This window comes from Periophthalmus magnuspinnatus, chromosome 18 (assembly GCF_009829125.3).
Source record: "Periophthalmus magnuspinnatus isolate fPerMag1 chromosome 18, fPerMag1.2.pri, whole genome shotgun sequence".
Classification (NCBI taxonomy): domain Eukaryota; kingdom Metazoa; phylum Chordata; class Actinopteri; order Gobiiformes; family Gobiidae; genus Periophthalmus; species Periophthalmus magnuspinnatus.
The window spans coordinates 18,489,092-18,504,008 of record NC_047143.1 but is presented as its reverse complement, the minus strand read 5'-3'; the positions used below and the strand labels follow the sequence as shown (position 1 = coordinate 18,504,008).

Below are 14,917 nucleotides of genomic sequence, written 5' to 3'. Positions count from 1 at the left end.
TGTGGAATAGTGTATTATAAATACATCTCAAATATCGTATTTATCAATCACAATTTTCTATTTGATTTATTCTGGCTTATTAAAATTAATAGTGGTTTTCAGTATTGATTTCATGAACATTAATAAGACTGATATTTCAGTACCATAATATTTAAAATGTATTAATTAATTTATAAATTATATTTATTTAATATTTATATTATAATTTAAAACATTTTAATAGATAGAGGATTAGCTGTAGACCTCAAATAAAAAAGACACTGATCATGGATGATTACAATTGACTGAATCTTAATTAAAATTTGATTTATTGCACAGCCCAAAATTGATTTTGTTTTTAAACTTGAAAAGCTTTAGCAAACTTAGATGATGATGGTGGTGGTGGTGGTGGTGGTGGTGGTGGTGGTGGTGGTGGTGGTGGTGGTGGTGGTTGTTGTTGTTGTTGTTGTTGTTGTTGTTGTTGTTGTTGTTGTTGTTGTTGTTGTTGTTGTTGTTGTTGTTGTTGTTGTTGTTGTTATATGATATTTGTTTTTGAGAGTATTACCCTCAGCTTATACTGGTTGTGGTGAGGAGGAGATGGAGACTGAGGTGGCTGATGATTCTGCTGCTAAGATGTAAAGCGGTAGAGGACAATAGCAACACATATCTGAAATAGCTGACTGGATTGTCTCGATCAGCTTGAGGCTATTTAAGTGAGAGGTCTACAGACAATATCTGTCAGAAAAAAATGTGCTTGTATGCTTCAAAGAAGAGTTTGAACTTTGGAGTAAACAAACTGAAAGTCACTTTAGTCCAGAGCTACATACCCAGCCAATATTATACTGTTGGGTTTCCAAGTAAGAAGGTCACTGAGGTTATAGGGTTGGCTGACACTCTGTGTGAAGTCTGCCTGCATGTCTCAGTGTCTCATGGATATGCATGTATGGGTCAACTTTGTAGAATGCCTATAGTTGCTAAATGGGAGTGGATTATTGTCAGCTACACATTTTTTGCTATATGAATCATTCTCCTTTAAAATCATATTAAATGGTGTTCTAGTTCAGATAAATAAACATAAAAAATGGGGTAGGCATTAGCAATTCATCAGGAATGTGCTAAAACATACCTGTAAATGTCTTGGTTCAAGAATGACACATGAAGTAAACAGAAGTAATATTAAACACAGAAGTGCAGAAGCATCTAGCCTTGTCTTCAAAATTATAAATGATGTTATCTGCCTTATCGATCTGACCATCAAAAAGAATAAATCAAACAACAAAAGATACATGTCTACTGTTTTTATAGTAAAATGTGCATTATGTAACTAGTCTGGTTGAGGAAGCCTTAAGTTTAATACCATACTGTAGAATATCTACTGCCATCAAGCCAAGTTATAGGTCAGATCTGTGGAGAGGTGAATCTTGCTCATCATATGAATGCATGTTTTTCAAAGTGTTCATTTTAGCAATAAACCACCCAGACTTGAATAAATACAAGATGGATAAGTTCACTGTCATACTATGGGACATTTGTGGCAAAGCAATAACATCTCCATCTCCAAGAACGTAGCAGACCGCTCCCCAGAAAGGTTACATAGTGCACCTTTAACTAATAAACTAAAATGTCATTCTTAAATTTTGCAGTGTGCAGTAGCAACATGGATAAACAGGTCAGTGTCAAGTAAGTGTCTATTGGCCTAATGTAATGAAGCAGGTGTTTAAAATAGTTTAGACTGTGGGCAGACGTGTAACTAATCACAGCAGATCTCATTTCTCTACTCCTGAAATTATAACGCTCATAAACAGCACTTTGGATACGGTTTAGCAATTAGTGTATCTATTGCCATGGTAACAACACTTTTATTAATATTCACTGATTTCGAGAGTCTTAATTAGGTCAAAGATTTTCTAAGCTATTGAAATGTGCTATTTTCTGAGCTGCATGCTGGATATTAAAATACATAGAGGTGTCGGTTGAGCATGCTGCTGTCACACTCTATTGACACAAGCAGAGCAGGGTGTCACTCATGCAGGCCTGGTCCAGCTCGGGTTGCTCAGTCTGGGTCTACCGGGTTACACCGCTCCTGGCACCGTCCTAAGAAGTGGGGGTGAGAGAGGGAATCTGCGGACCCCCCGTAGTTACTGTGTGGAAGTCTAATGTCCTGGCATGAAACCAAGTCCAGTTATTCATTTCAAGCAGACTGGACGGTGGAGTGGTTTGGGTGTTGGCATGTCCAGACTGGCCCTGGACTGGATTTTATGATAAGGTGAAAGAAAAATTATTATTTTGTATGATTTTGCACACGTAAGCACTGTTTATTCATTGTTTATTCATTCATTGTTTACTGCTTAAATCAATGTAAGATTAAAACTAATTCAAGTAATTCAGCCCTAAAAATGCAGAAATACTTAGGGATAGGCAATATATCAATTCCAATATCAGCATCAGTGATACTAGGGGGTTCCTCAGATATCATATTGGTCCAATATCAAACATCAGTAATATCTGCACCACTCCCAGTTTGTTCGCAGTGAATCAAATTATCTTTTTGAATAGTCTAAATAAAAATAGAAGAGCAATTTGGCTAAAAATATGGTTTTATGTTTACACAATCATGCAACAAATGATTATATAAATAGATTTTGTTATTATTTTTACTAAAGTGAAAAGATAAGTTGTGAACTATTCTTTCACTTAACATAATTTATGTTGCAATTGATATTTTAATATCGAGATTGGTATCAGCTCAACAAATCGGACAATCCCTAGAAATTATCAGAATGAGCGTTACTTCTTTATGGCCAAATCATATGATAAAGGATCAGAGGTGGAGCAGAAGGTTGTGCATAGGCTTCTAAAAGTGTTACCGGTCTGATAATCTTCTGAATTCTGAACCCATATAATTAGTGGAAACGGGAGAGGGGGAGAAAACATTCCAAATCTACACAAGTTGGAAGTTCTTTATAAGATGCTTGCCACCACCACCTAATACCCTTCCTCTCAATGGTATGGGAAAAGAATGCGACGACAAAGTGAGCTGTCCATGGTGCTGAATTGTCCTACCTGAAATCGCTGAGGATATTTTAGGTCTATTGACAGGTGACATCATTGTATGGGATGTGCACAAATGGCTAAACAGACCCAACATAACTGAAATACAAAGTTGTCAATAAATTGAAATAGTACAATGCAGCAACCTGTATTCAACAGATTAAGGGACTAAATTATGTTTTTCTGATCTATGTTATATTGTCCTTTCCTCATCAAAAACATACCTATAGTTGTGTGTTGTTTCATTCACACATGTTTAATACACGATGACTGAGTTCTTCTCTCATACAGAAATGTGGCAATACAGGAAGTGATCCACTGTGTTTTTAAACTCCACACACCTTCACTAGAATCTTGTGGAAAATTTCAGCTCTGGAATTGCCAATCTATAACTATTAAGGCTAGGCAAAATGATCTATAGCAAGGATTAAACCAGGACATCTTTCCCCTAAAATAACCCATGTCTAGCCTGGGTGGTCAGGCCAGTGCCACACACGGATTGTACAGGACACCATATGACCAGAAGGTGTTAATGTGCAAGGCGTCACAATGGTCCATACATACAGTGCCAACAGTAACATATAGTCCGCTCACGCGTCTTGTCAGGCGCTTGTGTATTTTTAAAACCAGCTGCTGAGGAGTGGGTCCAGGACCACTCTCAGGAAACTCCAGTATAATCGTTAGCACTGATAACATAATCTGGATTCTAATCAAATCGTTCATCTCATGGAAGTCATATCTTGCATGTATGTTGAAAGCAAAGACAGGCAAACATTTAGAGTAATATAGTAGGTTATGTCTTGCTATGTAGATGTGTTATTACAGGTGTATGCTGTTGTATTTGTATTGTATGTTTTCACTATGTAATTTTTCTGATGGTGAGCACACCACTATCTTGTCCCCATGATATTGCTTTTTTGCCTTGAATGTTCCACAGTGGAGTCTTGTAAATGTGGATACAAGATACAACAAGAAAACTCTTTCTTTGTATATGCCTACATAAACTATTTTGACGTGGTGGTTACTGTAGTGATACTATATTGAAGTATGTTTATATATTTTGTTTTTAGTTTAAGTCCAAAATCCAAGCCATGTCTCTGCTCTATAACTCCTGGGCGCTTTGGTGCATACTGTGGCTTTACTCCTGAAGGCTGTCTGGCCCCAAAGTACTAGAACTGAATCACTGTCGTGTACAGTAAACTATAAATACACATATGTCAGCAGTGCATTTACGGGACAGTTGTGATTTATGGGGACCTCAATACACTGAAACATTTTGCAGCCGATGCAAACTTTAGCCTTTGGTCACATATGATGTTGTCCTCAAATAGTGGGGACCAAAATGAATCGGTCATGTCTACTATTTGATTCACCACTGATGAGCATATTGACGCGCGTGGCCGAGACACTCCTTAGTAATGTCTCTTTCTCTTTTTAGCCCTGGACTGGTGGCGCTGAGGGGGGAATGTTTGGAGCGTGTCATCACTGCCTGGTCTAGGACTCCGCGGTGCGCGTAACAAATGCTAGTCCAGTTATGAGGACCCGCCAAAGCTGTGCGAGGGGCGACAACCCAGAGAGTACGTACGTGGATGTGGACTCCAGAGAAGAGAGGGACATGGGGCAGGGGAAGGATGAGGAAGGTGGCGAGGTAAAGGAGGAAAGGAGTGTGGAGAAGAGGGCTGAGGAGGATGACGTAGAGGATGAAGATGGCGATGTAAGTTTGCTGCTTTTTGGCGTACCGTGCGTCACAGAGGACGAGTCTCATTACATTACCACACATGAGATCCAACTGACTGAACTGTCAGATGACGAGGGGGATAACGATGTGAGTGTGGGCTGGGAGGACAACCAGGTGTTTTCCTTTGTGGACTATGACGCATTTGAGCAAAACGGAAGCAAAGTTGTGAATGAGAAGAAGAGCAGCCCACATGTTTCCAGTAGTCAATCTCAGCCACAACAGCAGATCCACCTGTCAATCAGAACTACTTCCCAGACCGGGGGGGACAACCTGGTCTACCATGGCGACGTGAGTGGATACCTTTTCAGGGGAGTGGATGGGGACGCGGCCAAGTGCTTTATAGCAGCACCGGGAAGGGTGCACTTTGGCGCCAAATTACGCGGTAGAGAAGTGACCGACTCCAGTGGGACGTCCAGTGCTGTGAGTGAGCTCGACGACGCAGACAAGGAAGTGCGCAACCTCACGGCCAAGGCTTTTAAAAGTTTAGCATATCCATACTTTGACACTATTAACTTTAGCACGTCAAGTGAATCATCTGCATCAGAGAAGTGGTCTTTTGTTGACCTAAAGTACGGCAACGTGGATAAGCGAGTGGTGTCTCGACAGAGTTTGGAGAACAGGAGTTTCACTGGGTTCACTCTCAATGGGAATCCACAAACGCAGCTGGGGTTCATGGGGAAACTGGGGCAGGGTCACAGCGGAGTGATCAGGCTCACAGAGACGCTCAATTTCCGCTGCAATGTTGGAGTGGCCGGAGCTGACAGACCCCCGATGTTTGCCCAAAGCGCAACAGCAGCCGGATCACGTTCCAAGGATGAAGTTACCAACGCAGTGGCAGGGAGCAGGCAGTGGCGATTAGGAGCCGCCACCAAGCCGCCCTGTCAAAAAACCATGGAGCATAAGAAAGCCATATTCGCATCCAGCCTGATTAAAAATGTTATTTCGAAGAAGATGCAGTTTGAGCAGGAGCGCAAAATGGAAAGAGGGGAGATTAGCGAGCCCAACGCACAAGAGGACACTGCCAAAGCGAGTAAAGGAGGCAGAGAACTGCTCAGGCAGAGCTCTAAATTTTCAGAGAGCAGCTCTGACCTCGCAATAATGTGCGTGGATGAATTGGGAGACTTGGTGGACAGCGGCTCGTGTGATACTAAGAGTGACAGGGCGCACAGACAAGCCTCTGTCGCGTTGGAGCACGCGAATGAAGCTGGAATCGATACTAAAAAAGGTGCATTGGACGCGTCTAAAAACACGCTGCTTCATAGCCAAAATAGCGCATTCAGATGCTGGAAGGACGACGATCTAGAGTTTCAAAAGGATCGTAAAGGTGTTCAGAGCGCACTCGAGGCGAACGACTCTGATCAGAGTGGAGTTAAACTCACGAAAATGTCGAGTTTGTTTTTGCCAAGTATCCAGCAGCTGTCCAGCGAAGAGCAGCGGCAAGACAGCCCCGTTTTGGGGCACGAGGGGAGCGTAGAAGCGCGCTCAGACAATAGACTGTTCGTGCCAGACTCCAGAAATGTCACTACTAAATCTCCTGAGATTAAGATCAATCTGAGAAGTGGTAAAAACGAGCCTTTTGGTGTGACTCGACTACGCGCTCCGAATATAGGCTGCAGCAGGACCGAGGACTACAAATCTCTGACTCTCGCTGCGGCTCTGAAGGGTGAGTGCTCAGATAAAGTTCCACATTTTATGGTCAGAGATATACGAGATAATAAAGGCAAGCTGCAGACGCCCATACACCAGGTTAGAGACGTAAGAAAGCTTGTGAAAAGCTCGTATCACTTTGTATCTTTGGATAACAACGACAATAAAACAACATTGGCCACCTCTGACAGCCAAACAGAATCTAAAAGGCAAACATCAGGTAGAAATTCTACTTCCGTCTCACCTATCGTGATCAAATGTCAATCTGTGAACACTAATAATAACGGGAAACCCTCAGATAATATTATTGATTTGTGCAAAAGGGAGGACTTTGAAAGGTCATCACCTGAGGGCGCTAAAGGGACTCACTTAAGAGCAACTGGAAGGTCTAATTCCTCTGATGGAGGCAGTGGATCTAAAATTGAAAGTAAAGTGGCTGCATGGAAGCAAGACAAGGACAATTTAGATAAAAAGACAGACAAACTAACCAACCAAGTGGCTTTAGAGAAGTTACAAGCAGCTGTGAAAACAATGGAGCAACTGTATGTTTTTGAAAAGAATGAGTGGAAACGGAAAAGTGAGCCAAACCCAGTGATGGACAGTCATGTGCTGCCTCTTATTAATGAAGAACAGGATAAGCCTTCAGCTAAAGATTGCAGCAGTGAAAAGCTGGAGTCACTAGTGAGACATGAGGAACAGGTTGGCCACAGCAGCAGCCATGATGACAGGTTTATAATGAAGACTATGAAAGCTGAAAACCAAGCCACCCAATCCCCTTATGGCACAAAGACGTTCACCCCCAAGTCCCCAAAGCTGCCAACATCACTAAGGACCACTATGGGACGACTCAGTGGACTGGACAGAGCTGACTCTAAAGAAGAAGAGCGCGCGAACCAGGAGCAAGCCATGTCCGACCATGAGAACTATTTAACTATACCTGTCAAATTTGCACCAAAACAAGTTCCACCTCCTGACGCATCTTCAGTGCACACCTTTAAATCTCGCACCCCACCTGGACCAGCCCGGGCCACTATTCAGGACAACCTTCCCACCAGCATTGTCATGGAAACGCCTGAAACACCAACGGCAGCCATATACCATTCATTACCAATGGGCATCACAACTAATCAACTCTATTGCTTCTCCCCAGCAGTTACCCCAGCACCATCTCTGGATCATTTTCAGCCCACCCAAAGGAAAATGCTGCTTGACCCTACTACGGGGAACTACTACTTAGTTGAGACCCCGATGCAACCCACTAGTAAGCGCCTATTTGACCCTGAAACAGGACAATATGTGGATGTTCCGCTACCCCCAGCTCCAATGACACCTGTTCCTATGTCCTCTCTGGCCATAAGTCCCGGGGCATACGCACACACCTACATGATCTATCCCGGGTTTATGCCTCCCACGGTCATCCCAGCCCGCACCTTGGTCACGTCACAGATGTCAGTGCATTCAGACCCCCCGGACAAAACCCCTCCTCAACAAAGTGAGGCCCCTTACATGGAGAGTCCATACTACATGGCCACAGGCAAGTCTCCACAAACGGCTCAACCTTCCACCAGCAGGACGCCCCAGGGGTACTCCGCCCTGAAGCAGCCCTTCATCAGCATCTCGTCTCCCCAACAAGGTCCCCGCATCATTGCCCCGCCCTCCTTTGATGGGACTACCATGAGCTTTGTGGTGGAGCACAGATGAAGAGGTGAGGGTAATATTGTGATTTGTGATTGTAATATTTGTGATTTTCCCTTGTGCAATACACACATGGAAAAAATTGTTGGTACCCATCAGTTAATGAAAGCAAATCTCACAATGGTCACAGAAATAACCTGAATCTGACAGAAGTAATAATATATAAACATTTTATGAAATTTAACCAATGAAAGTCAGATATTGCTTTTCAATCACGCTTCAACATATACATACACACACATATATATATATATATATATATATATATATATATATATATATATATATATATATATAAACTCATGAAACAGGCCTGGACAAAAATGATGGTACCCTTAACTTAATATTTTGTATTTGATTCCTGTAACTGTCAATGAGACTTCTGCACCTCTCAGCATGTATTTTGGTCCACTCTTCATGAGCAAACTGCTCCAGTTGTCACAGGTTTGAAGGGTGCCTTTTCCAGACGGCATGTTTCAGCTCCTTCCAAAGATGCTCAAGAGGATTTAGGTCAGGGCTCATAGAAGGCCAATTTAGAATAGTCCAGTGTTTTCCTCTTAGTCATTCTTGGGTGTTTTTAGCTGTGTGTTTTGGGTCATTGTCCTGTTGCAAAACCCATGACCTGCGACTGAGACCAAGCTTTCTGACACTGGCCAGCACATTTCACTCTAGAATCCCTTGATAGTATTGAGATTTCATTGTACCGTGCACAGATTCAAAACACTCTGTGCCAGATGCAGCAAAGCAGCCCCAGAACATAACAGAGCCTCCTCCATGTTTCACAGTAGAAACAGTGTTCTTTTCTTGATATGCTTCATTTTTCTGTCTGTGAACATAGAGCTGATGTGCTGTGGCAAAAAGTTCAATTTTTGTCTCATCTATCCATACGACATTCTCTCAGAAACTTTGCGGCTTGTCAACATGTAGTTTGGCAAATTCCAATCTGGCTTTCTTATGATTTGTTTTCAACAATGGTGTCCTCCTTGGTCGTCTCCCATTAAGTCCACTTTGGGTCAAACAACGACGGATGGTGCGATCTGACACTGATGTTCTTTGAGCTTGAAGTTCACCTTCTTCAGAAGTTTTTCTGGGCTCTTTTGTTACCATTTGTATTATCCGTCTCTTTGATTTGTCATCAATTTTCCTCCTACAGCCACATCCAGGGACACTAGCTACAGTCGCATGGATTTTTAATTCCTGAATAATATGTGCAACTGTAGTCACAGGAACATCAAGCTGCTTGGAGATGGTTTTATAGCCTTTACCTTTAACATACTTGTCTATAATTTTCTTTCTAATCTCCTGAAATGCTTTCTTTTGCTTCCTCTGGTCCATGTTGAATGTGGTACACACCATGTCACCAAACAGCACACTGACGAACTGTAGCCCTATATATAGGCCCAGTGACTGATTGTAGACACCTGTGATGCTAATCAGTGGCCACACCTTGCATTATCATGTACCTTTGGTCACATTATTTTCAGTCTTTCCTAGGGGTACCATCATTTTTGTCCAGGCCTGTTTTATGAGTTTATTTTTTAAGCAATTCTGTTGAAGCATAGTTGAAAAGCAATGTCTGACTTTTATTGGTTAAATTTCATAGAATTTTTATTTATTATTACTTTTGTCAGATTAAAGTTATTTCTATGACCACTGTGAGTTTTTCTTTTATTAACCGATGACGGGTACCAACAATTTTGTCCACGTGTGTAGATAGTTGAGGAGAAATATACAGACTCATGGGCATTCACCCAATATCATGACATACATAGTGTCTCAAATCAGATGGATAGCTTAGGTCAGAGATTCACCAAATATAATTTGACCTGTTAATTTAATTTAAAGCTTCAACTTGAAACTCTAGTAAATGCTGCAAGACATAAGCAAGTTTATGAAGAATCTACATCTATATTACCTGGCATATCCAGAATGTTATCTCTGTATTTTTACACAGATATCAGCCTGGTCTCCATGCCCTCCTTAACATCTCAAATTTGAGCAAATGTGATCATGCAATCATATATATATATATATATATATATATATATATATATATATATATATATATATATATATATATATATATATATATATATATATATATTTATATTTATTTATTTATTTATTTATATATATATATATATTTTTTTTTTTCAGTGGCACTTGTAAAATGAAGCTCATTGGTCATCTAACATCTTTCTCAAGTCAGATGAGCAGAGTTTAGTGCTTCACTCAATGATTCTGCAGAAATCTGCAGTGTATCTTGTGATATATTGTTTGCTTCTAATCTAATCTATCTGTCAGTCACGTCCATTTGAACTCCGGGTAGTAAGCAAACTATATGTAAGGGTAAAAAATCTGGCCTATTTTAAATATAATTTTTAAGTGATGGAAAAATACAAACTAAATGCCGCTTTATAACAAAAAATGGCTATAGAACCATGCATGTGGACATGCAGTGTATTTAAGATGGGCTGTAGCAGTCAATAAGCATTTGTCCTCTCTGCTTGGATACTGTCATGTGGATTAGACTTTACCACCCTTCACTCCAGTTCCAGTTATGAAACCAGTTGCATCCCGAATGGGACCTGCAATAACAAGATCTTATGAATATTTGTGTTTTACTTAAACCATCAGTATCTTATACTGTAGATGGAGAAAATTCTGTGACATTTACATATTTAGCATCACAGTAATATGCAGAATGGCATTAAACACTTAGAACATCAAGTATAGACCTGACTTTTGTTAATGATGGACTCAGACACAGAGTTTTGTATGGACTTGGTTCAGTCCGGTTCCACAGGGCTCTGTATCTTAGTGTGCAAAGTGTACAGTGGTGAGCCTCAGCTGTTACTGGTCTTCAGGAGTCGGGTCGCCGTGGCAGCAGGGTCAGAAGCTTTTTATAGGACCTGTCATTTAAAGCCAGAATGAGAAGTCAGGTTCACATGGCCCAAGAGGTGAAATTACATAAACACAGCATGCACAACGCACTGATCACTTTTATTTGTAAAGTAAACAGATATGGATAGAAGGAGAAGGCTCTCTGCAGTACACCTTTGTAGTTTGTTAATAGACTACATGTTCATTGACAGTAGGAGAGTAAATGTAAATTGCTTACTGTAATTGGTTAAAGTACTCAAGTTGTTATTATCTGTTTTTAACAGGTATGAACTTCAAAATAAATGGACATCTCCTTTTCCTTCATAAAAAACAAGCTGATGAAGCCATGAATGAGGCATCAGCAGTAGTTACCCTGCAGACAATGGGGACTTTTGGTTGGGAGATATTTGAACTACAGAGGCGACGTCACCTTGGTGACAACTGACTGCTTTGTGGGATTCAGCTAACCTTGGATCTGCTGGCCAGTCCATAACTCTTATTTGATGCCACATAATATAAAATAAAAAATAATTTACGGTATGTCTATTGCATAGTCTCATAGTCTCAAAGTCTTATTATGGATCCTTGAACACTTATGCTTGTGAATGGATCACAGTGCATACCCAATGATTGGGGTCATCATTTATTTCAAAAGAAATTTAGTAGGATAAGAAATGTATGTTGTGATATTGTGTTTTCTAAATTTTGTAATCTAATAATGCAATGGCTTTTATTTGTATACCAGATTATTATTATTATAATATATGCATCTGTGATGGTAAATTTTCATCAGTTTAAAATATTTTACTTAAGTGTCTTTATGTTATCTCATTATTATGGTTGTGTTTTTTTTTTCTTTTCAACACTTTTTAAGAATATTGACATTTATGTAATACTATTTCTGCCGAAAAGGTGATGGTTTACTGTAAGGTTATACACAGGGCCTCTTGGTAATTTGATTGTAGATGAGGGTTTGAGTATGTTTAGATAGCATATCATTGGATCCATGATACCGTTAGGCATACATACTGCTTTATGTGAATTTTCATTTAGACAGTGCAATAATGTTATAATGAATATTTAGCATTTTTTAATTAATCAAACTTCAGGGATGTTTTACACTGAAGTCTTTTGTGCACTGAAAAAATACAATAAATATCAGAACTTTTGCAAATTTCAAAACTTATTTTGCAATACAGTAAGGTCTATTAAATGTCCTTTGTTCAAGTAAAGTATTTATTTTTTATATGGACAACTGCATGACTCAGCGTGGATCACTCTGGAATGCCTGCTGGCTCAGGGATGGAGTTAAAAGCTTCCCTCTGGCTCAGGCCTATCTGAAACTGGGTTATGGGGGTGTGAAGTGTGAGGGGGCAGGGTCTGGTTACACAGGTCTGACTGTATTTGCTGTGCATCCACAGAGCATATATGAATCATTACACATCAATATTATTAAAATTCATAGAGAGGTTACTAGTAACAAATCTGATGATGTAAAGTACATTCAAATAATTTTGGAAGAAATATTTTATACACATTCAAGTGTAAGATTGGGTGCATCTTCCAGTTTATAGGCTTACAGACTATTATGGATTAGTGAATTTTTGATTTTCTTGAAAGCTTGGGTCAATTCTAACCATTACCAACAGTAACAGATTTGTTTAAGTCCTGTTACCTGCCATTCAGGGAAGACAACATTCTTTAGTAACATAAACAATGAGCTGTGAGTCTAAACAGAAAGTACACTGAGGTTAAAACCAAATCTGTCAAGAAATAGATGAGCTAAGACAAAGTGAAGATAAGTTTGAACTATATGACACTGTAGTTTTGTATGTGAATCCCGAATGCAGGTATGTATTTATGTCCAGATATGGATTTCAGCTGTCCCGTGTGCTTGGAGGTCTACAAGGACTCTGTGGTGCTGTCATGCAGCCACAGCTTCTGTAAGGTGTGTCTGCAGAACTGGTGGACACAGAAGGTGACCCGGGAGTGTCCTGTCTGTAAGAGGTGCTCCTCTAAGTCCTCCCTGTAAACTGGTGCTAAAGAACCTGTGTGAGACCTTCTCTCAGCAGCTGAGTGTGGGACAACTCTCTGGTCAGCCTCTTTTCCCAGCTCCTCACTGCCTTCTGCACAAAGAGACACTGCAGCTCTTATGTGTGGATCACAAGCAGCCCATCTGTCCAGTGTGTCGAGATTCCAGAGCACACCACAAGCACAGCTTCAGCCCCATTGATGTGGCACAGGACTACAAGGAGCAGCTCCGACACAGTCCCCTACAGGACAGACTAGGAAGTGCAGAGATATGAGACAGCAGTGAGGCCAAACACATGAGCACAAACAGCAACAGGGCCAGTGCACAGAGGGGCTTATCCAGCACGAGTGCAGCAAGCCCCCTTAAAGAGTGTCCCACAGCTGCCTTTTGGATCATTGGTGGATGTGGCTAAACATCTGGGCAACCTGGGCTTCAACATCTGGAACAAAATGAAAGATCTTGTGTCCTACACTCCAGTGGTCCTAGACCCAAACACTGCATTTAGACATTTGGTCTGATGATCTGTGCAGCTTGCACTGTGCTAACATAGACACAGCTGACATCCAGAGCACCCATGGATCATAGACAACCCTGAAAGGTTCATTGACTATTTCATATTGGGGTTCACTTCTGGGCGACACTTTTGGGAGGTGGATGTTCAGAAAGAAAGACGATAGGCAGTTGATGTTAAAACTGCATCTGTGCCTGTGAGAGGAGACATAACCTCTGGATACTGGAAAATTTGGTTTCAAGATGATCACTACACAGCGTATGTGCCACCACATGTACACAAGGTTCTGACACTGATGCTGAGGTGTTTCTTTTTATTAACACGACAAAGGCAAACATTAAAATGTGTTCATCAAATTTTATGGTTGCTCTAAGCAACACACAATAGAAGTGTGCTGGGACATATAGTGAATCAGGATGGACCTGTCCAAAGTAACATTTGATTTTCTCATCGGCTTTCACTGACAAACTGTTCTCTTTACACTATCAACCCACACCATATCAGCATGTGCATATTCAGTTAATATCAATGTGCAGCTTCCAAAAGATACTATTTATTGTCAATTTCAATTACATTTTATAGAAATGAGTAGCCTATACATGTATGCATGCTGAGATGTTTTTTTTTTGTTTTTTTTTATCATTTCAGTTACAAAAATAAAGGTGGTGAATTGAGCCTCCCTGGGATTGGAATGTGGCAAATAATGCAACTAATTTCCCTTCTATAAAGAGACGCCTCCACTATGACTTTGTAATGACATGCACTAGTTATACCCTTATGGTAATTGCTAGCCTAATTCCTTTACCTTAAGTTGTATTTTATTGATAAAAAGCTTTGTTTCTGAGCACAATAATTTTGAATCAACTATAATATTGAATTTCAACTTTGGTATACAGATAATGGTTAGAATGTTGTTGTTTTTTTAATTTGACTTTTTTGTGTGTGTTTCAAAATATGAGTTAAACATAATGGTCTATGGTTTAACTCTAACAAAAAGACTGAATCTTGTTTTAGTTTTTTATTTATTTTATTTTTTTTCATTATTTTGCTTTATGGATATGGAATTTTGCAATTAAAATAATTCAATTAATCATAGAATTAACAGCACTTTTTTATTTTATTATTTGACTATGTTTTATACACTGCCTGGCCAAAAAAAAAAAAAAGTCGCCACCTGGATTTAACCAAGCAAATAGGTATGAGCCTCCTGCAGTTGGTCCGGTCTAGGTTCAGCAACAGTCTGTGCTCAAAGAATGAGGTCAGCTGACTACCTGAATATACTGAATGACCAGGTTATTCCATCAAAAGTTTTTTTTTCTTCCCTGATGGCAGGGGCATATTACAAGATGACAATATGGTATGGTATAACTGAAAAATTTCT

At 40.2% G+C, this 14,917-nt stretch overlaps 1 protein-coding gene and 1 pseudogene across 1 annotated transcript; both read left to right on the top strand.

The window, feature by feature from the left end:
* The first annotated feature begins 4,564 nt into the window (after positions 1 to 4,564).
* On the top strand, positions 4,565 to 12,175 carry c18h4orf54 (chromosome 18 C4orf54 homolog). The gene is made up of 2 exons (XM_033983380.2): positions 4,565 to 8,120; positions 11,278 to 12,175. The coding sequence occupies exon 1, from the start codon at positions 4,565 to 4,567 to the stop codon at positions 8,114 to 8,116; it is 3,552 nt and encodes a 1,183-aa protein (XP_033839271.1). The 3' UTR covers positions 8,117 to 8,120; positions 11,278 to 12,175.
* A 677-nt stretch (positions 12,176 to 12,852) lies between these two features.
* Positions 12,853 to 13,543, top strand: LOC117386075 (E3 ubiquitin-protein ligase TRIM39-like; annotated as a pseudogene).
* The last annotated feature ends 1,374 nt before the right edge of the window (positions 13,544 to 14,917 follow it).